The following is a 20,824-nucleotide window of genomic DNA, read 5'->3' as shown; positions in this document are numbered from 1 at the left end:
ACTGCCCTATATCATTTTAGACAAATGGCTATCCAGCCTCTTCTTAAAAACCCTTAGTGATGGAGCACCGACAACTTCTGAAGGCAAGCTGTTCCACTGGTTAGATTGTTTTTACTGCCAGGCAATTTCTCCTTAGTTCTAGGTGCGATCTCTCCTTACTTAGCTTCCATCCATTGCTTCTTTATTTGCCTTCTCGTCCTTTGGAAAATAGGCTGACTCTGTCCTCTTTGTGGCAGCCCCTCAAATATTGGGAAGACTGCTATCATGTCACCCCTAGTCCTTCTTTTCACTAGACTAGACATACTCAATTCCTGCAACTGTTCTTCATATGTTTTAGCCTCCAGCCCATAATCATCCTTGTTGCTCTTCTCTGCATTCTTTCCAGAGTCTCAACATCCTTTATATATTGTGGGGACCAAAATTGGATGCAGTATTCCAAGTGTGGCCTTACCTAGCTAGAGCCAGACTTCTACCAAACAATAATAACACTTCTTTCATTGCTTTCCCTTTCCCTACTAAAAGGCAGGTGTTTTTATCAACACAGGTTTTGAAAATAGTTCCCATTCGCCCAGGAATAGGCCAAGAGAATGCAACCGATGCCTTTTTTTCTTGAAGAACAGTTTTATGTTTTGTTTCTCATCAAACTTCGAAGCAGATTTCACTAATAGCTAGTAATAGTTCTATGGTATCTTCCATCAACTATGAACCATGTAGAACCAGCGGCTATAGAATTCCAGAGAACTGTTTAGGAATCAATCAGAAAAGACATTTGATGCCAGTGGCATCAAGTTAGACTCAGGAGCAATTCTTTTTTTCAGTAGGAAGATCCAGCTGCTTGAAGTGATACTCATACCCTGTTTCCTCGAAAATAAGACCCAACAGGAAAATAAGTCCTAGCATGATTTTTCAGGATGCTCGTAATATAAGCCCTACCCCCAAAATAAGCCCCAATTAAGATTGTCAGCCAGATGGATGCATTTAGTACAGCATTCCCCCCAAAATGGAAGCTCTCAGGAGCCTGAGTGGCGTAGGAGGCTAATGCCTCCTACTAAGGCAGCATTTAACATCCAGCTGCCTGCAATTACTGCGAGTTCAATTCTCACCAGGCTCAAGGTCGACTTAGCCTTCCATCCTTTCTAAGGTGGGTAAAATGAGGACCTGGTTTGTGGGGGCAATAAGCTGACTTTGTATAAAATATACAAAAGTATGAAGGCTATAGCTTAACGCATTGTAAGCCGCCCTGAGTCTCCGGAGAAGGGCAGCATATAAAAATAAATAAATAAATAAATAAATAAATAAATAAATAAATAAATAAATAAATAAATAAATAAATAAATAAAAATAAGACCTAACCAGAAAATAAGCCCTAATGCGTCTTTTGGAACAAAAATTAATATAAGACCTGGTCTTATTTTCAGGGAAACACGATACTTTTTGGTTCAGGACTTGAAGAACCTAACTTTCACGTACAAGTAAATTAATTTTCTGGCTTTCATGAATTCAAGGATAGATTTGAAACTGATAGCCCCTGTCCCCTGCCTCAAGGTCAAGACTTTATTGTTATTTTAATATTGAGATGTTTTAAAACCATTAGCAATTTCCTAATTAATAGCAATAGCAATGGCACTTATATACCGCTTCACAGTGCTTTACAGCCCTCTCTAAGCGGTTTACAATGTCAGCATATTTCCCCCAACAATCTGGATCCTCATTTTACCGACCTCGGAAGGATGGAAGGCTGAGTCAACCTTGAGCTGGTGAGAATCAAACTGCCAATTGCTGGCAGCCAGCAGTCAGCAGAAATAGCCTGCAGTACTGCACTCTAACCACTGTGCCACCACGGCTCTTTAAATAAACAAAGCAGTGGTGAAATCCAAATTTTTTTACTACTAGTTCTGTGGGCGTGGCTTGGTGAGCGTAGTATGGCTTGGTGGGCATGGCAGGGGAAAGATACTGCAAAATCTCCATTCCCACCCCACTCCAGGGGAAGGTTATTGCAAAATCTCCATTCCCTCCCCATTCCTGGGGGAAAGATACTGCAAAATCCCCATTCCCTCCCCACTCCAGGGGAAGGATACGGCAAAATCCCCATTCCCTCCCCACTCCTGGGGGAAGGATACTGCAAAATCCCCATTCTCTCCCCACTCTGGGGCCAGCCAGAGGTAGTATTTGCTGGTTCTCCGAACTACTCAAAATTTCCGCTACCGGTTCTCCAGAACCTGTCAGAACCTGCTGGATTTCACCCCTGGTTCTAAGCATACTGAGCTGTAGACATCCATTTCAACCTTGGGAAAAATTTTAATGTTGAGATATGTGATCACGCAATATAGTTGCCACGTGGGGAAGAATCTAGACATTCGCATGATGGCACCATTATCTTTTCACCTCTTTGTCTGACTTGGTCAATAACGTTTGTCAAATGACTGGATTGATTTGGGGCAGATTAGGTAGAAAAGTTTTGAGTGTGTTCACTAGTGATTTAGTTACATCTTGGCCAATCTGCTTTACATTCATTTTAAATTTACCATGAACAGTTAAAAGTAACTTTTGACTAGTTAAGCAGCTAGGTAAGTAATCAGTCACTATCCTAACAGGAAATTAAACAGGACGTTTAGGATAGGGAGCCCCGTGTGCTGAGATGTTCAGTGGCTTTATAAGAATATATAGATCAATAGTTCTTCCAACAAGTAAGATAATGAGATAGCTAATTAATACTTGTATAGCAATGCGTGTTTATATGCAAAGAGTAAACGGCTTCTATCTACAACTCATTTAAGCAGCTGCATCTACTTCCATAAATGCTGCGAGGCTCCCATGTCTAGAATAGACGCAGCTGCTTTTACTTTTACTTTACTTTTACTTTTATTTAATTTGTATACTGCCCTTCTCCCGAAGGACTCAGGGCGGTGAACAGCCAACAATAAAATACATTCTGTTTTAAAATTTAAAAACAGAAATAAAATCGAATTAAATAATTTGGCCCAGACAGATTAAAACCCCAATCAATTTAAAACAGATTAAACTTTGAAAATTAAAAGATATTAAAAATATTAAAATATTAAAATTGTTTAAAAAAAGGGAGAAAGTTAGGCCAGGCCTGCCTGGTGAAATAAAAAGGTCTTTAGAGCGCGGCAGAAGGTGCGCAGATCCGGGATCCTCCGTATCTCTGGGGGGAGCTCGTTCCAGATAGTAGGTGCCCCCACAGAGAAGGCTCTCCCCCTGGGGGCTGCCAGTCAACATTGTTTGGCCGATGGCACCCGGAGGAGCCCCTCTCTATGAGAGCGTACCGGCCGGTGGGAAGCTATTGGTGGTAGTAGGCAGTCCCGCAAGCTTTAATGACATTTGAGTTCATATTCAGTTCAATTTCATGAGCCACCCGGAGTCACTTGCTGAGATGGGAGGCTCTAGAAATCAAATAAGTAAATATTCCCTTGCCCTCCAAATGATCTCTTCCTATTTAGCACATCTGGAGTCACGTAGAAATTTTCCACCTGTCATTTGAAGTGAAATGAAACAATGGGCTTTCAGCTTGTTTTAAACAGACACAGTGATTTCTGTAATGTTTTGAAAGAACGAGCATGTATTTTAACAGTTTGCTTATTATTGAGGGGGGGGCATGAGTTGGGCTGAAGGTGTAGGTGTCATTCCCAACTGTTCTCTTCTGCTTCCTTTAGCTGTTCGAAGGCATGAAGGCGTATCGAGGCGTGGATGGCAAAATACGTTTGTTCCGACCAAGACTCAACATGGAGAGGATGTTACGGTCAGCTGCGCGCGCAACTTTGCCGGTGCGTAAATGCAAACATCTGGTTTTGTTCTTTGACTAAAGTAGGTTGGAATGAGAAGATGTTGGTCCTGTTCCCTTGTAATCAGGCATTTCTTTTTCTACCTTATTCTCAAGATGGTTGTTGCAGTTGCAATTTCTCTTGGTAATGTTTTGTGTGTGTGTGCTGATTTGATTGTGGAAAATGCCACTGCTGATGTTGTTATATTTTATTCCATCTCTTTCCATCGCTTTGACACCTACAATCCACACTTAGAAGGGACGCGGTGGCTCAGTGGCTAAGACGCTGAGCTTGTCGATTGAAAGGTCGGCAGTTCAGCAGTTTGAATCCCTAGTGCCGCGTAACGGGGTGAGCTCCCGTTACTTGTCCCAGCTTCTGCCAACGTAGCAGTTCGAAAGCACATAAAAAATGCAAGTATAAAAATAGGAACCGCCTTTGGTGGAAAGGTAGCAGCGTTCCGTGCGCCTTTGGCGTTGAGTCATGCTAGCCACATGACCACGGAGACGTCTTCTGACAGCGCTGGTTCTTTGGCTTTGAAACAGAAATAAGCACCGCCCCCCAGATTCGGGAATGACTAGCACATATGTGCGACGGGAACCTTTAGCTTTATCCACACTTACCTCCAAGAAGTTTAATTTTTTTTAAAGGAAAGGGGGGGCACTGTTGGAGGAAGTCTTGAGTACCAATAAAGGAGAGTATTTGTAGCTCAAGGTTGAAATGAGTGGTCCTTGGTGCTCTTTGAGCTTGCTTGTTTTCTTGCAGATGTTTCATTATGTTTCATTCACCGATGATGTTACCTACTTTGGGTAATGAAACATCTGCAAGAAAACAAGCAAACTCAGAGAGCAGCAAGGAAGTCTTTAGTGGCATCTGCCTTTAGGAATTATCCTGAAATACAGGAAACTCTGAAGACAACAGACTGCTGGAAAGATGATTGTGGAAGAAAAGGGAGAACGTGTATACATCCTCCTCGGTCCCTTCATTCTTGAGTTCATGTTTCATCCATGAGAATGTAATTGAAGTTACCTTCAAGTAGTGTCTACTACCACCCCTGTTTTCTCACCACTGCCAGAAGGAAAAATACTTCCCAACTACACCCTTCTGTGATGATCATTTTGAAACCTGTTTCACAGCTGTGATAAAGCTACTTAAGCCAACTCATTTCTTGGGTGGCTACAGCCATAAGGTTCTTTAGCACTGTAGCCATGGGGGCACAGTGGTTAGAATGCAGTATTGCAGGCTAACTCTGCTGACTGCCAGCAGTTCGATCCTGACCATCTCAAGGTTGACTCATCCTTTCATCCTTCCAAGGTCGGTAAAATGAGGACCCAGATTGTTGGGGGCAATGTGCTGACTCGGTAAACAGCTTAGAGAGGACTGTAAAGCACTGTGGAGCGGTATATACCGTATTTTTTGGACTATAAGGCACACCTGACTATAAGACGCACCTAAATTTAGAAGAGGGAAAACAACAAAAAAAAAGTTTTTGGCCTCTGGGCACCCCATTTTCAGGCCTTTTTGGGGCCTTTTCCAGGCTTTTTTCGGCCCATTTTCAGGGCTTTTTTTGGCCTGTTTTTGAGGCTTTTTTCAGCCTGTTTTTGAGGCTTTTTTCAGCCCCCTTTTGAGGCTTTTTTCAGTCCATTTTTGAGGCTTTTCTCAGCCCATTTTGGGGCTTTCTTTGGCCTGTTTTGAGGCTTTCTTCAGCCTATTTTTGAGGCTTTTTTCAGCCTATTTTTAAAGGCTTTTTTCGGCCCGTTTTTGAGCCTTTTTTCAGTCCATTTTTGAGCCTTTTTTCAGCCCATTTTTGAGCCTTTTTTCAGCCCATTTTGGGGCTTTTATCAGCCTGTTTTTGAGGCTTTTTTCAGCCCATTTTTTCAAAAAAAACCGGCCCCAAAAAGCCGAAAAAATGGGCCGAAAAAAGCCTCAAAAATGGGCTGAAAAAAGCTCCGAAAACAGGCCTGAAAAAGGCCCAAAAGAGGCCCCAAAATGGGGTGTGCAGAGGCCAAAAAATGGCTAGCGGGCTTTAGCAATATTCTGTCTATAAGACGGACAGACATTTTCACCTCCTTTTGGGAGGCAAAAAAGTGTGTCTTATAGTCCGCAAAAAATAAGTCTAAGTGCTATAGTGGTATAGCTTGTTGCACACTAATAGCAGATGGGTAGACATCCTGGAACAGCCTTACCTTTGAACAACCAACCTAAACGGAGTTTCTTATTCGGGTGTTTCAACCAAGATTGTTTCTAAGCGTGGCCTCCTTCTCTTTCTACCTGCAGGGTTTTGACAAAGAAGAACTTCTGCAGTGTATCCAGAAACTGGTGGAAGTTGAGAAGGAGTGGGTACCCTATTCAACCTCTGCTAGCTTGTATATCCGCCCTACTTTAATTGGGACAGAGGTGGGGAGAAAATACACTTTTTTTTTGTTCCTTCTTTCCTTCATTCCTTCTCAACAACCCCAATGGCAAACCACAACCACACAAAAACAGTGATGTCAAGTCAAGCCAATGCTTATTACAGTAAAAGACCAGAGCAAGTTAAAAACACTCAAGGAACATCCAGTTTTTTTAAAAAAATCTAGACTAAAATAATAAATAATCATTACATCTATATTAAAAATCACAATTTGGCACCCAATCTATCGGTTGCACAAAACGAACAAAACACAGCATGGCCCTAACTATAACATAACATCAATCCTTAAACTGGTGACCCCCAGGGGGACAGCCTTCTCTGTGGGGGCACCTGCCCTCTGGAATGAATTGCCCCCGGAGATTCGTATGATCCCTGACCTACGTACCTTTCGCCGTGCCCTTAAGACTTTACTGTTTCAACAGGCTGGGCTGGCTTAATAATAACGAATTTTAATGGGTGTTTTAGTTTTAATATAGAGCCAAATTATTTAATATGTTTTAAACTGTTTTTAAATTTTATGGATATACATGTTTTATTGTGGCTGTGCACCGCCCTGAGTCCCTCGGGAGAAGGGCGGTATAAAAATTTAAATAATAAATAATAATAATAAACTGTGAGGCCCATAGTCATTAAATACTAAAGTGCAAGAAAGTGATTAATGCAAAAGGGTTTGCTGCATTAATTGGGTAAAATAGCTATGATGCAGAGGTGGGTTTCAGCAGGTTCTGACCAGTTCTGGAGAACCGGTAGCGGAAATTTTGAGTAGTTCAGAGAACCGGTAGTAAAAATTCTGACTGGCCCCGCCCCCATCTATTCTCTGCCTCCCAAGTCCCAGCTGATCAGGAGGAAATGGGGATTTTGCAGTAACCTTCTCCTGGAGTGGGTGGGAATGGAGATCTTACAGTATCCTTCCCCTACCACGTCCACCACACCACGCCCAACAAGCCATGCCACGCCCAACAAACCACACCCACAGAACCGGTAGTAAAAAATTTTGAAACCCACCACTGCTATGATGGATTAAGTGCCTGTTTCCAACGAATCCCCAGCGCTGCAGCACAAAATCTAGCCACCTTGTGCTGACATTGTGATGTCCACAACATCTCACTTTTATGTGCTCACGTCCCAGTGTCTGATGCAAGGATGTAAGGGCGGTATCATGCGTGTTTTATCTCTTCTCGAGCCCCATTCTGGTCTTACCTGGCATCTTCTGTGAACTTTGCCATTGTGTCATTGCTTTCTGGGAGCCAATGAATACAGGTAGTCCTCAATTTACAACCATTCTACCATATGAGCCGTGGTGGCGCAGTGGTTAGAGTGCAGTACTGCAGGCTACTTCTGCTGACTGCAATTTGGCAGTTCGAATCTCGCCAGGCTCAAGATTGACTCAGCCTTCCATCCTTCCGAGGTGGGTAAAATGGAGGACCCAGATTGTTGGGGGCAATAGGCTGACTCTGTAAACCACTTAGAGAGGAATGTAAAGCACCGTGAAGCGGTATATAAGTCCATGCTGAAAAAAGTGACTTACGAGCAATCCTTGCATCGATGTCCACTGCAGGATGCCCACATGATTAAAATTCAGGTGCTTGGCAACTGGCATGTGTTTATAACAGTTGCAGTGTAATGGGGGTCATGCCATTGCCATTTGCGAACTCTCCAGTTGGCTTCCAACAAGTATTGTCAGTGAGGAAGCCACATTCACTTTACAACAACGTGACTCATTTAACAAATGCAGTGCTTCGCTTAACATTTGTTCCAAGAAAGGTCTTAAAATTGGGTGCGACTCACTTTTAACAACTGGCTTGTTTAGCAACAGAAATTCTGCTCCCGATTGGGGTTGTAAGTCGAGGACTGCCTGCACAAAGATTATTTAAGCTTTATAACATTTTTTTCTCTTCTGCTTGGAGTAGAACTGAGATTCTTGTGGCAGTGAGTGACCCCTTCTTTAGGTTTAGGAGATCTCATTCCACGGGAATTTATCTAGTGTTTCCTTAGGGACAGGAGAGGAAAATAAAAAGAAATAAGGATTGCTTTGCTTTTCCTAGGCAATCTTTGCAAAAGTGAAAAAAAAACAACCAAGAATTTACTACTGTTATGGTTGACAATAGTTCCACCTAGTGGCAATCTTTTATCAGTTCATTACACACATTAAAATTTTACCCTCCTTTTTCTCCTAAACGAGGGGTTGGCAACCTGCAGCTCTGGAGCCATATGTGGCTCTTTCACCCCTCTGGTGTGACTCCCTGTCACTCAAAATATGTATCCCAGCTGCTAATGTGTGATACCCGCCGGCACACAATTTATTGAGCTTTTTAACCCCCGGTAGGCCAACCATGGATAAATCCAAGAAAAGAAAAGTTTCAGAAGAAAACAGAACGTTTAATTCAACTCAAGCGCTCCATGGCATAGGACCTGGGTACTTACGAGACCGCCTTCTGCCTCCGATAGCCTCCCATCGACCAGTACGCTCCCACAGAGAGTGTCTCCTCAGGGTGCCGTCGGTTAGACAGTGTCGACTGGCGACCCCCAGGGGGAGAGCCTTCTCTGTGGGGGCACCTGCCCTCTGGAACGAGCTGCCCCCGGAGATTCGTCAGATTCCCGACCTTCGTACCTTTCGCCGCGCCCTTAAAACACTATTATTCCATCAAGCAGGGCTGGCCTAAAATATTATTTTAATGGGTTATTTTATTTTAGATTATTGGCCAAACTATTTAATAATTTTAAATTGTTTTTAACTTTTATATTGTTGGTTTTTATCTTGGCTGTACACCACCCTGAGTCCTTCGGGAGAAGGGCGGTATAAAAATTTAATAAATAAATAAACTACATTTGCTAGTTTTGTGGCCGCTCAGGAAATAGTCAGGCACAGGAAGGGTTTTGTGGTTCCTGGTGTTTTCTTTTCTGTGGGAAATGGGTCCAAATGGCTCTTTGAGTGTTTAAGGTTGCCGACCCCTGTCCTAAACATAACAGGCTGTGTCTACCGTGAGGCAGTCAGTGGATTAGGATAAATGAGCGGTGAGGGCCAAACCTTTGTTAGATGTCCTTCCATAAAAAACAATAATTTCATTGCACCTTAAAACATAAAACTCTTTGCAACTGGTCCCTGTCCCAACCCGCATTTAATGTCTGGGTTCTGACATTGCATATTGAAGGGGATAAAACGGGACTGAATAATTTATTATTCAACATTCTGTCAATAACCCAGCCCTTGATTTATCAGGTTGTGTGAGCTGAGCTACTTTATCAAATCATAAGAAGACGTTTTTATATGTTGCAGCCTGTTATTTGAGCATAGACATTGGCTTTAAGTGACAAGTCTGTGCGTGTCCCTTTGAGGAGAGCCTCAAAGAGAAATGTTCTACTTATTGTACAAGTAGTCCTCTGTTCAAAACCACAATTGGGATCCTCAACTCCATCACTAAACAATGTGATTGTTAAGTAAGACATCACAGGACTGCAATGGACTTACAACCTCACTCCCACTGCAGTCGTTAAGCTAATTACCTGTAGTTGTTCCGTAAGACATCATGTGACTGCAATTAACTTATGATCTCACTTCTCCCTTTGTCATTAAACAAACCACCCATGGCTATTAAGCGAGACATCACATGATCACAACTTGCAATTTCACTGCTGGCTTCTCTGTTGATTTTGTTTGTTGGAAGCCAGCTGTGAAGTGCACAAATGGCAATCACATGATTGTGGGCTGCTGCGATAGTTGTAAATATGTGTGTCGGTCATAAAGTTACTTTTTCAGTTCTGTCGTAGCTCTAAACAGTCGCTAAACAAGGCAATCCTTAAGCAAGGTCTACCTATAACTTCTGGTACTGCCATTTGACAGATCTGTCTCATAACTCAATGCCTGCAGTTGCAAAATCACAGATTTATAGACCCATGAAGTTGGAAGCAGTGGTGGGTTCCTCCCGGTTCGGCCCGGATCTCCCGAGCCAGTAGCAGTGACGATATGACGTCACCGAACCGGTTCTGCCCCCCACCCCCTGTGTCCCCCCACCCCCTGTGTCCCCCCACCCCCGTGTCCCCCCACCCCTGTGTCCCCCCACCCCCCGCACCCCCCCACCCCCGCATTATTCTTACCTTTTATTAGGCCACACCCCCAATCTATTGCTGCCTCCTGAGTCCCAGCTGATGGCTAGAGGGAAAAAAAACGTTCAAACTCTTGCTGTGGGGCTTCAAAGGGCCGCCCTACAGCTGATCAGTGTTAAAAGAAAACAAATGAGTACACCGGTGCCTGCAAAAATACATGAGTAGATCAGTGCCTGCAAAAAGAAATGGGTAGATTGGTACAGCTCTGCAAGCAGTTAAAAGCCTGGTAGACCAGTACCTCTGCTAAATCCTAAATAATTGTCACATGACCATCAAGCCACACCCACAAAATAAGCCACACCCACAGAACCGGTAGTAAAAAAATTTAGAACCCACCCCTGGTTGGAAGGATGTATTTGAGCCACTAAATCCAACTCTTTGCTTATTGAAGGAACCTGAAGCATGTCCAACACTTCTGCGTTTAGCCTCTGCTCTGATAACCTACAACAAAGGATGTTTTTTGCTTCCTTAACCCATTGGTTCGGTTGATGACAGGAAATGTTGGGACAATTTTTCTTTACATTCTATGCCATTTCAGTTTTATTGAATATTAATATAAGAACTGGATAAGAACCCATAAGTGCAATGAATTTGTCTTCCTTTCTTCTGCGTAGCCATCTCTTGGAGTCAAGAAGCCATCAAGGGCCATTCTTTACGTGATCCTGAGCCCTGTGGGGCCCTACTTCTCAAGTGGGACCTTCAACCCCATCTCCTTGTGGGCAGATCCAAAATTCGTCCGAGCTTGGAAAGGTGGGACGGGAGACTGCAAATTGGGAGGGTAAGTGAAGCTTGTTGCAGCCATCCTCATTAAGACAAGGACGGGCAAGTGATAGCAACTTTACAATCTGTAAACGTCAACTCCCAGAATATGATCCTTTCAACCCCTCCCCATCCTATCAGAACTAATCCTTCCATTGCCCCCCACCATCTTGCCAGAACCAATGAAGCTTCTTGGATGAGAAGCGAAACATTTTCTTCTTCTTCCTCAAGGAAAAAACAGCCCAGTTGCCTTTTGGAAAAGCACATTTGAGACAAGTATGGCCTGGATGACTGAGAATCTCCACAGACATCATGGCATCCATGCAGTGTCTCTCTGAGTATAATCAGATTCACATTGGGAGGACAATGGCCGGGGAGGCCTTTTATCGGGTTCGCCTGATTCGCCAGTTGCAGCCCTTTCTGGACCGGGACACCTTGCGCACGGTCACTCACGCCCTTGTCATCTGCCGGCTGGACTATTGCAATGCTCTCTACATGGGGCTCCCCTTGAAGAGCACTCGGAGGCTCCAACTGGTCCAGAATGCGGCCGCGCGGGTGGTTATGGGCGCAACTCATTGTGCCCATGTGACACCCCTCCTGCGCGAGCTGCACTGGCTCCCAGTGATCTTCCGGGTGCGATTCAAGGTGTTGGTCATCACCTTTAAAGCGCTCCATGGCATAGGACCCGACTTCGAGACCGACTTCTGCCACCAATAGCCTCCCACCGGCCAGTTCGCTCCCACAGAGAGGGTCTCCTCAGGGTGCCATCGGCCAAGTTATGTCGGCTGGCAACACCCAGGGGGAGGGCCTTCTCTGTGGGAGCCCCAGCCCTGTGGAATGAACTGCCCCCGGAAATACCTAAGATCTCTGACCTCCGGGTATTTCGCTGTGTGAAGACCCTGTTGTTCCGCCAGGCCGGGCTATCAACATAATAATTTTAAATTGGGGTATTTTAAATTTCTGGGGTTTTGAATTGAGCTGAATTTATTTAATAATTTTAAATTTTAAATTGATGTTTGTCTTGTGTTTTTAAATAGGCTGTACACCGTCCTGAGTCCTTCGGGAGAAGGGTGGTATAGAAATAAAATTATACTTATGCTTACTTATACTTATACAAGCTAGGTTCAGATACTCCCGTAACTCGAAACCCAGCTACTATTCCAGTTACAGCCTGCCTGTATCTAGGAGTACTGGGTTAGGAAATATTTGTTAAATATTAGAAGGCAATTCACTTGTAGGTATATTCTCAAACATATAAATGGCCTTTTTTGCTCTGTGCCCCAAAGGAATTATGGCTCTTCGATTTATGCCCAACGTGAAGCCATGGAATTGGGGTGCCAGCAGGTCCTCTGGCTTTATGGTGATGACCATCAAATCACAGAAGTCGGGACGATGAATCTTTTCCTATATTGGCGAAATGAAGATGGAGGTATGGGGTCAGACTTGATTGAACTGCCACCTGAAGCTTCCTGCCCCTTAACCTTATCTGCTATATTGGAAATAAATGGCTTTTTCTTGAGCTTTCCATCCTACATATGGTTCCACCTTGCAAAGATGTGAGAGGCGGGGAGCCTGGAACCTGTTGTGACCCAGGCCCAAGTAAGCAGTAGGAAAATCAGTCAATGAAAAAACAAACAAACTTTATTTGAACAGCTGAGAATTACTTCATTCCCAGCGTCGTTCAACTAAATTAAAGCAAATTCCTCCCAACACAAATTCCTCAGTCCTATCGCAAACCTTGGTCCAATTAGGCAAACTGCCAAAGACCTTTCTTGGCAAACGTTCAGAAGTCACAGATACAAAAATAAATACAAGACGAAGACGAAGAAGAAGACGAAGCTACTAACATTGTTTTCCGGCAAAGCCCAAATCCTGTTGCTGGTCTGTTTTAAGCCTTATGGGAGGGGCCAATCATCTCTTGGCCCTACTCCCAAGTTGTCCTCTTTGCTTGAGCTGCTCTTGCCTTCTGGCAGCTCTTCTCGTGTGTGCATTAGGAACAGGCTCCTCCTGTTCCCCTGCCTCACTCCTTTCAGTCTCTGGAGGCTCTGGAGTCCGCACCTCACTCCCTGATGGCCCTGGCCCCATCTCTGCCTCTGACGCAGAGCCCTCATCCGGGCCTTCCCCAGCCTCCAGGACTGGCCCATGTTCTTCCTCAGCCTCATCACTGTCCGGCTTCGCTGCCAGCTCCGCAGGCTGTTGGCGGACCACAACAGAACCTTAGATCTCATTTTTATACAATTATATAATGCTGTACTTTAATGCTCAAGTGTCCTGCCTTTTATTGACAGACGATGAGCTGGCAACCCCACCTCTAGATGGCATCATTCTTCCTGGTGTGACGAGGCAAAGCATCTTAGATCTGGCACGCAAGTGGGTAGGTAGCCATCTGCTCAGATAGTGCTGACATTTCTATGTGCTATCTACAATGGTATTTTTCTGATAGACTACCATACCAGAGGTGGTATTCAGCAGGTTCTGACCAGTTCTGGAAAACCGGTAGCGGAAATTATGAGTAGTTCTGAGAACCAGTAAATACCACCTCTGACTGGCCCTGCCCCCATCTATTCCCTGCCTCCCGAGTCCCAGCTGATGGGGAGGAAATGGGGATTTTGCAGTAACCTTCCCCTGGAGTGGGGAGGGAATGGGGATTTTACAGTATCCTTCCCCTGCCATGCCTACCAAACCGCGCCCACCAAGCCATGCCACGCCCACCAAGCCACGCCCACAGAACCAGTAGTAAAAAAATTTGAATTCCACCACTGTACCATATTTCTTCCAAATCCTAAATCAGCTTGCAGTGGAATTTCCATTCAGCTCACAGACTAACTTGCAACCTCTTGCTTTGGTTATCAGCAGAATATAGACGAATATATTAATAATTGACTCAGTGATTGGCAAAGAGAGGAATCCCAAAGGTGCTTTTTTCAAAAGGCAACTGGACTCTCTTTGTTTTTCCTTGAAGACGTTTCGCTTCTCGTCCAAGAAGCTTCTTCTGAACTGAAGCTTCTTCTGAACTGAGAACTGAAGAAGCTTCTTAGACGACAAGCAAAACGTCTTCAAGGAAAAACAAAGAAAATCCAGTTGCCTCTTGAAAAAAGCACCTTTGAGAAAACCATGACCTGGATGATTGAGAATCTCCATAGACACAAAGAGAGGAATAGACAGATAGTTCTGGATCAGGCAAGGCCCATCCTAGATGCAGTGGTGGGTTCCTCCCGGTTCGGTCCGGTTCCACCGAGCCGGTAGCGGTGACGATATGATGTCACCGAACCGGTTCTCCCCCCGCCCCCCCGCCCCCGCATTATTCTTACCTTTTATTTGGCCCCACCCCCAATCTATTGCTGCCTCCTGAGTCCCAGCTGATGGCTAGAGGGGAAAAAACTGTTTAAACCCTTGCCGCGGGGATTCAAAGGGCCGCCCTACAGATGATCAGTGTTAAAAGAAAACAAATGAGTAGACTGGTGCCTGGAAAAATAAATGGGTAGACCAGTGCCTGCAAAAATACGTGAGTAGATCGGTACAGCTCTGCAAGCAGTTAAAAGTCTGGTAGACCAGTACCTCTGCTAAATCCTAAATAATTGTCACATGACCATCAAGCCACGCCCACAAAACAAGCCACACCCACAGAACCGGTAGTAAAAAAAATTAGAACCCACCCCTGCCTAGGTGGCATTGGGTCTCATAATTGGTGCTCATAATCAACATGAAAAGCCAACCAGATGCCTCAACTGTACTTGTCCGTCTTCAGACATGATTTCCTTGCAACAGATATTTGAAGGCATGTGACCCTTCACCCGGAGATAATATTAAATCTTCAAAACTAATCACTCTTGATGAACCCATGAGCCTGAATTTGTCCCATCTCCTTTTGAAACAATTCAAGTTAGAGGCCACCATCTGGTATTCTGGTAATTAATTCGGGAAGTTATTCATGTGCTGTAATATGATGAAATCATAGTCCAGTCTTAAGTACCCCTTATTCGATGATCTAATAGCAACTACATTGACATAACCATGTTCTGCCCTGCCTGTTGGATCAGGCAAAGGATAGTTACTAAAGATGATTCTATGATTCTATGTTGTTGTGTTTTATTCAAGCTTAATGAGACACAGCTCTTTAAGCTACTGTTATAAGTACTGAAAAAGCCAGGATGGCTGGATGGATGGATGGACGGACGGACACACAGATGCATAGATAGATGCATAGATAAACAGTCATGAGGTTTAAATCTTATACCTGCTTTTCCTATTTGTGCGCCCTAACAGGCAGAAACCAGTTGATAATTTGTCCAAAAAGCAATACTGATTAGTCTACGTCATGGGTGTCAAACTCACCGTGTCATGTTGCTGTCATGTGACATTTCACGACATTTTCCCCATTCACGGAGCTGAGGTGGGCATGGCCTATACATGACGCATCTGCCCCGCGGGCCGCCAGTTTGACACCCCTGATCTATGTAGTTACTAGAAGTGAAGTTCAACTTGTATTGGCTTTACTTTTATCTCAGCTAGGTGGCAGCATCTATATATTTTTTTAAAAACTGAGCAGGGTTGAACATGGTTAATACTCTGATGGTGACCATCAAGAGGTGCTTGGGTTAAATTGGGAAGTTGAGGAAATATCTCAGAAGAAGGCAGTGAGAAATCACTGCTATATTGAAAAACTGAACTGATGTATTGAAAACTGCTATATTGAAAATTACCTGGGTGTCTCCTTGAAGCCTCTAAGAGCTGAATTAAAGAGGGTTTACAGTTTATAAATATAAACTCTTTACATTGTAAACAATTGTTGTTGTTGTTGTTAGTTGCGAAGTCGTGTCCGACCCATGTCCCCATGGACAATGTTCCTCCAGGCCTTCCTGTCCTCTACCATCCTCTGGAGTCCATTTAAGCTCACACCTACTGCTTTGATGACTTCATCCAGCCACCTCATTCTCTGCCATCCCTACTTCTTTTGCCCTCAATCTTTCCCAGCATTAGGCTCTTCTCCAGTGAGTCCTTCCTTCTCGTTAGGTGGCCAAAGTATTTGAGTTTCCTCTTCAGGATTTGACCTTCTAAAGAGCAGTCAGGGTTGATCTCCTCTAGGACTAACCAGTTGGATCACCTTGCAGTCCAAGGGACTCGCAGGAGTCTTCTCCAGCACCAGAGTTCAAAGGCCTCAATTCTTTAGTGCTCAGCCTTTCTTATGGTCCAACTTTCACAGCCATACATTGCAACTGGGAAAACCATAGCCTTGACTTTTGTTGGCAGGGTGATGTCTCTGCTTTTTAGTAAGCTATCTAGATTTGGAGCCCAGGAAAATAAAATCTGTCACTACCTCCATTTCTTCCCCATCTATTTGCCAGGAATTGAGAGGGTGGATGCCATGATCTTAGTTTTCTTAATGTCGAGTTGCAAGCTAACTTTTGCACTCTTGTCCTTCAACCACATCAAGAGGCTCTTTAGTTCCTCTTCACTTTCTGCCATTAGAGTGGTATCATCTGCATATCTGAGGTTGTTGATATTTCTCCCGGCAATCTTAATTCCAACTTTTGGTTCATCTAGCCCTGCCTTTCTCATGATGTGCTCTGCATATAAGTTAAATAGGAGTCTTAGCTCTTGACAAACATAATTTCTAGAACTGCTTTCTTATCTTTTTTCAGGGTGAATTTAAAGTATCTGAGCGATACATTACTATGAGTGACCTCACAACTGCCTTGAAGGACAAGAGGGTGAAGGAGATGTTTGGGGCTGGAACAGCTTGCGTTGTATGTCCTGTTTCAACAATACTCTACCTGGGAGAGGTAAGAGCCAATTTTCTGGAGATTCAGATTTGTTACTACCAGCTAATTCCAATTTCTTGATAAACTCCATAACAAATCCTCATCGAACTCTGTAAGTTCTTTAGTAAGACATTGTTTGAAATTTGGATAGTGGACTGCAAGGCTATATTTATCTGGCCAGTAAATGTCCTTAGCATTCAGATAATTTGATTTTATCTGGTTTTTAAATTTTGTGTATTTATGTATTTTATTGCTTGGCTGTTCACCGCCCTGAGTCCTTCGGGAGTAGGGCGGTATACAAATCAAAAAAATAATAATAATAAATGTTAAGGACACCCTTAAGACATTTTTAAAGAATAAACAGCTGATGTTTTTGAACAATTAGAACTACCAGAAAAGCAGCAAAAATATTGAGGAAAGGAGAGGATCCCTAGAACAACCTGTAGAGAGAAAAATTACACCAGATTTGCTTCAGAAAGTGTTTGGGCAACTAACCATTAATTAGATACTAAATTGATAGCTTGTGAAAAAAGAAGGGTTTAAAAAATTGTAAAGATGAAAGAGAAGCTGGAAGAAGAAATTAAGATGAAAAGCTGTTTATCAAGTGTCTGCAGATGTGAAACAAATTAATAACAGTGGAAATTTTGGAGAGTAATACAGAAGTTATAGACAATGTTGGAAAGAGAACTAGATAATCTGGCTCTATTGGAATTGAGAGAAAAATTTTTTGCTTGAGATTTAACATAATCTCAGAGGACTTTGCTAAAGATATTAGAGAAAATGTTATTAACACATTTTTTTGGATTGGGATGAGGCGATGCAGAAGCAGAAATTGATAAAGTTTATGGAATAAACACAATATTTGTAAGAATAAGAAATATTTCAAGGGATGGTTTGGTACAGCTTGTCAGGAAGAAGATGGGATCACGTTTTATAGCAACAGTTTAATACAAGGCTGAAAAGTATACAGATGTAATTCTTCTGAAAGAATCTCCTTTTAGAATCCTGAATTAGAGAAAAGAGTATTCTTTTTTGACAGAAAGATTAAAGTAGAAAAGCATCCCATTTTGAGGGAACAAATTGGAAGGAATGACTTGAGTAGAGAGGTTGTAAAATTTCTGTCAAAGTTACAATATGCAGAATGCAGGGCAAAGTCTCAGTAGCTCTTGAGTCAAATAGACCAATCGTTTCAATTGTAGCAATGAACATAGCAATAGCACTTAGACTTATATACTGTTCCAGAGTGCTTTACCGCACTCTCTGTGTGGTTTACAATGTCAGCATATTGCGCCCCCCAACAATCTGAGACTCATTTTACCGACCTCGGAAGGATGGAAGGCTGAGTCAACCTTGAGCCCCATCAGGATTAAACCCCAGGCTGTGGGCAGAGTTTGCCTGCAATACTGCATTCTAACCAATGCGCCACCAGGACTCCTTGCTTGATATTTACCGTATTTTTTGGACTATAAGACGCACCGGTGTATAAGACGCATCAAGATTTCGAAGTGGTAAGTAAGAAAAAAAAGATTTTTGCCTTCCCCGGCCCTCAGGAGCACTCTGCAGGCCTCCGAAACGCTCTGCGCACCCTGTTTTTGTGAAAAACGGGCCCATTTTTTGCAGAAATGGGACAAGCGGGGTGGGGCTTTGGGAGGCCAAAAATGGCTGTATTCAGTGTATAAGATGCACCAACATTTCCACCCTCTTTAAGGAGGGAAAAAAGTGCATCTTATACTCCGAAAAATATGGTAGCTGATTATATGCCATCAAATTATTGCTGACTCTTAGATTTTTTTTTACCAAGACAATCTCTCTCTACTGGTTCTTCAATTATTCCAACAGCTGTAACTTAAGTCCATCCATTTTACTGCTGATATGAACATCTTGCTGAAATTATAGGCCTTCTCGGGAGGAAAGATTTCATAATGTCATAGCTGTTATAATTTCTCTTCTTATCCTCCTTTGCAGGTGCCATAATGTAATTTGTATCAGCCAAATAAAATGTCTTTGGCAGTTTATGTTGTTGGAAATGAATTTTATGTTTGTGTGATAGTTGAATAACGATCTCTTGTCAGCTTCGCTTCGTTTCTACAGAATTTGTTTTGCACTGAATTAAGATTGAACAGAAGAAAAAAAAAGATTTTCATTTATTGGTTTATTTTTTCTGTTACTAAGCCTTTTGTAATTCCATCCGAAATCAATTTCCTGAACACCTTTATATTTTAACTTAGTTTTTGTTTTCTTTTAGAATTTGCAAATCCCAACCATGGAAAATGGACCTCAAATAGCAACCCGTTTCTGGAACCAGCTAAGTGATATTCAAGTAAGGATCTCACATGTTTTCTATGAGAAATAGACAAGTGGTTGAGTAGCTCAATTATTTCCTCATATCCTGACAGAAACGCAGTAAGGTAAAGGTTCCCCTCGCACATATCTGCTAGTCATTCCCAACTCTAGGGGGCGATGCTCATCTCCGTTTCAAAGCCGAAGAGCCAGCGCTGTCCGAAGACGTCTCCGTGGTCATATGGTCAGCATGACTGAACCCCAAAGGTGCACGGAATGTGGTTACCTTCCCACCAAAGGTGGTCCCTATTTTTCTACTTGCATCTTTTACGTACTGCCTAGGTTGGCAGAAGCTGGGACAAGTAACGGGAGCTCACCCCGTTACGTGGCATTGGGGATTTGAACTGCTGAACTGCCAACCTTTCGATCGACAAGCTCAGCATCTTAGCAACTGAGTATGTAGTATGCAGACGTAATTCCATAGTCCCTATCTTTGGTGACTTTGATTCAATCCTGAATCAACATAACAGCAGTATTTCAGTATCTAAAGGGCTGCCACAAAGAGAAGGTCAACTTATTTTCCAGAAGACAAGATAAGAAACAATAAATGGAAATTAATCAAGGAGAGATCCAACCTAGAATTAAGGAGAAATTTCTTGACAGTGAGAACAATTAATCAGTGGAACAACGTGCCTTCAGAAGTTGTGGGTCTTCCATGGGAAGCTTTTAAGAAGAGACTGGACATCCATTTGTCTGAAATGGTCTAAGGTCTCCTGTTTGAGCAGGGGGTTGGACTAGAAGACCTCCAAGATCCCTTCCAACTCTGATAATGATGATTGACCTGTATCATTTACATCTGGAAACCTATAGTATCCAAGAAAGGCATGATAGGATGCCAATTTCCCAGCTCTGTAGTTCTCCATGCTCTGACTGTTATTGATCTTTTAGATCCCCGTGCAAATTTTCCGAAGTCTTCTGATCAATTGAGGGCTAGCCTAGATTCCCTCCAGAATGTTTCCATTGGTTTATACTTCCCCTTTGAAAAGGGTTAGGATTGGATCTTGCTGAGCAAAGGGAAAATTCAAATTGGTTGCTTGGCAAAACAAATTTGAGTAGATGGTGGAATGAAGCAAACCAAACAGCAGTGATGGAAACAGCTAAGAGGCTAAGAGACACAGGGCTGAAGAGTTCGTTTATTAATTTAAGAAAATTGATATGGTCACCCATCTCATTCTCAGGGACTTCGGGACGCTTACAAGGATAAAAATCCAATATAAAAATAATAAAAAAGCAATAACTGCTCCCATCCCCCTGGCAACCGCCATCAAATGAGCCATTTGATGGACTCCATAACACTCTTGTCTCTCCAGATCTGTTGGCAAAACCAGGTCTTCAGGTTGCGAAAGAATATCTAAGTAGGGGCCAATTTTATCTCCGTGGGTATGAGCCACCATGTAGAAGGCCTTCTTGGTCCTACTAGATGAACTTCCTTAAGAGAGGGAACCTGTAGCATTCTCTATCTCTGATGGATCAGGTAGATGTGACTGGGAAAAGATGGTTCTTCAGATAACCTGGTCCCAAGCCATGTAGGGCTTTGAAGGTGACAATCAGCACTTGGAATTGGATGAAAAGAAGGCCTAGTGCAGGGGTGGGTTCTACTTACCTTTACTACCGGTTCGCAATGGGATCGCGCATGCGCAGTCCCTTCGCCTGCATACGCGCCTTGC

At 43.2% G+C, this 20,824-nt stretch overlaps 1 protein-coding gene across 2 annotated transcripts in view; it reads left to right on the top strand.

Annotated features, from left to right (window-relative positions):
• Positions 1-20,824, top strand: part of BCAT1 (branched chain amino acid transaminase 1) — a 71,118-nt gene that overhangs the window by 41,264 nt on the left and 9,030 nt on the right. For both annotated transcript variants that reach the window (XM_034442604.3, XM_034442603.3), the window contains 7 exons: positions 3,675-3,785; positions 6,057-6,176; positions 10,911-11,074; positions 12,342-12,484; positions 13,344-13,429; positions 16,698-16,838; positions 19,063-19,137. In XM_034442604.3, coding sequence (XP_034298495.1) covers positions 3,675-3,785; positions 6,057-6,176; positions 10,911-11,074; positions 12,342-12,484; positions 13,344-13,429; positions 16,698-16,838; positions 19,063-19,137 — 840 coding nt within the window. The remainder of the gene's footprint in view (positions 1-3,674; positions 3,786-6,056; positions 6,177-10,910; positions 11,075-12,341; positions 12,485-13,343; positions 13,430-16,697; positions 16,839-19,062; positions 19,138-20,824) is intronic.

The sequence above is a fragment of the Pantherophis guttatus genome, chromosome 7, assembly GCF_059756535.1.
Source record: "Pantherophis guttatus breed Tessera chromosome 7, ASM5975653v1, whole genome shotgun sequence".
Taxonomy (NCBI): Eukaryota; Metazoa; Chordata; class Lepidosauria; order Squamata; family Colubridae; genus Pantherophis; species Pantherophis guttatus.
The sequence above is the reverse complement of the archived record's forward strand: the minus strand, read 5'-3'. Positions and strand labels throughout refer to the sequence as shown.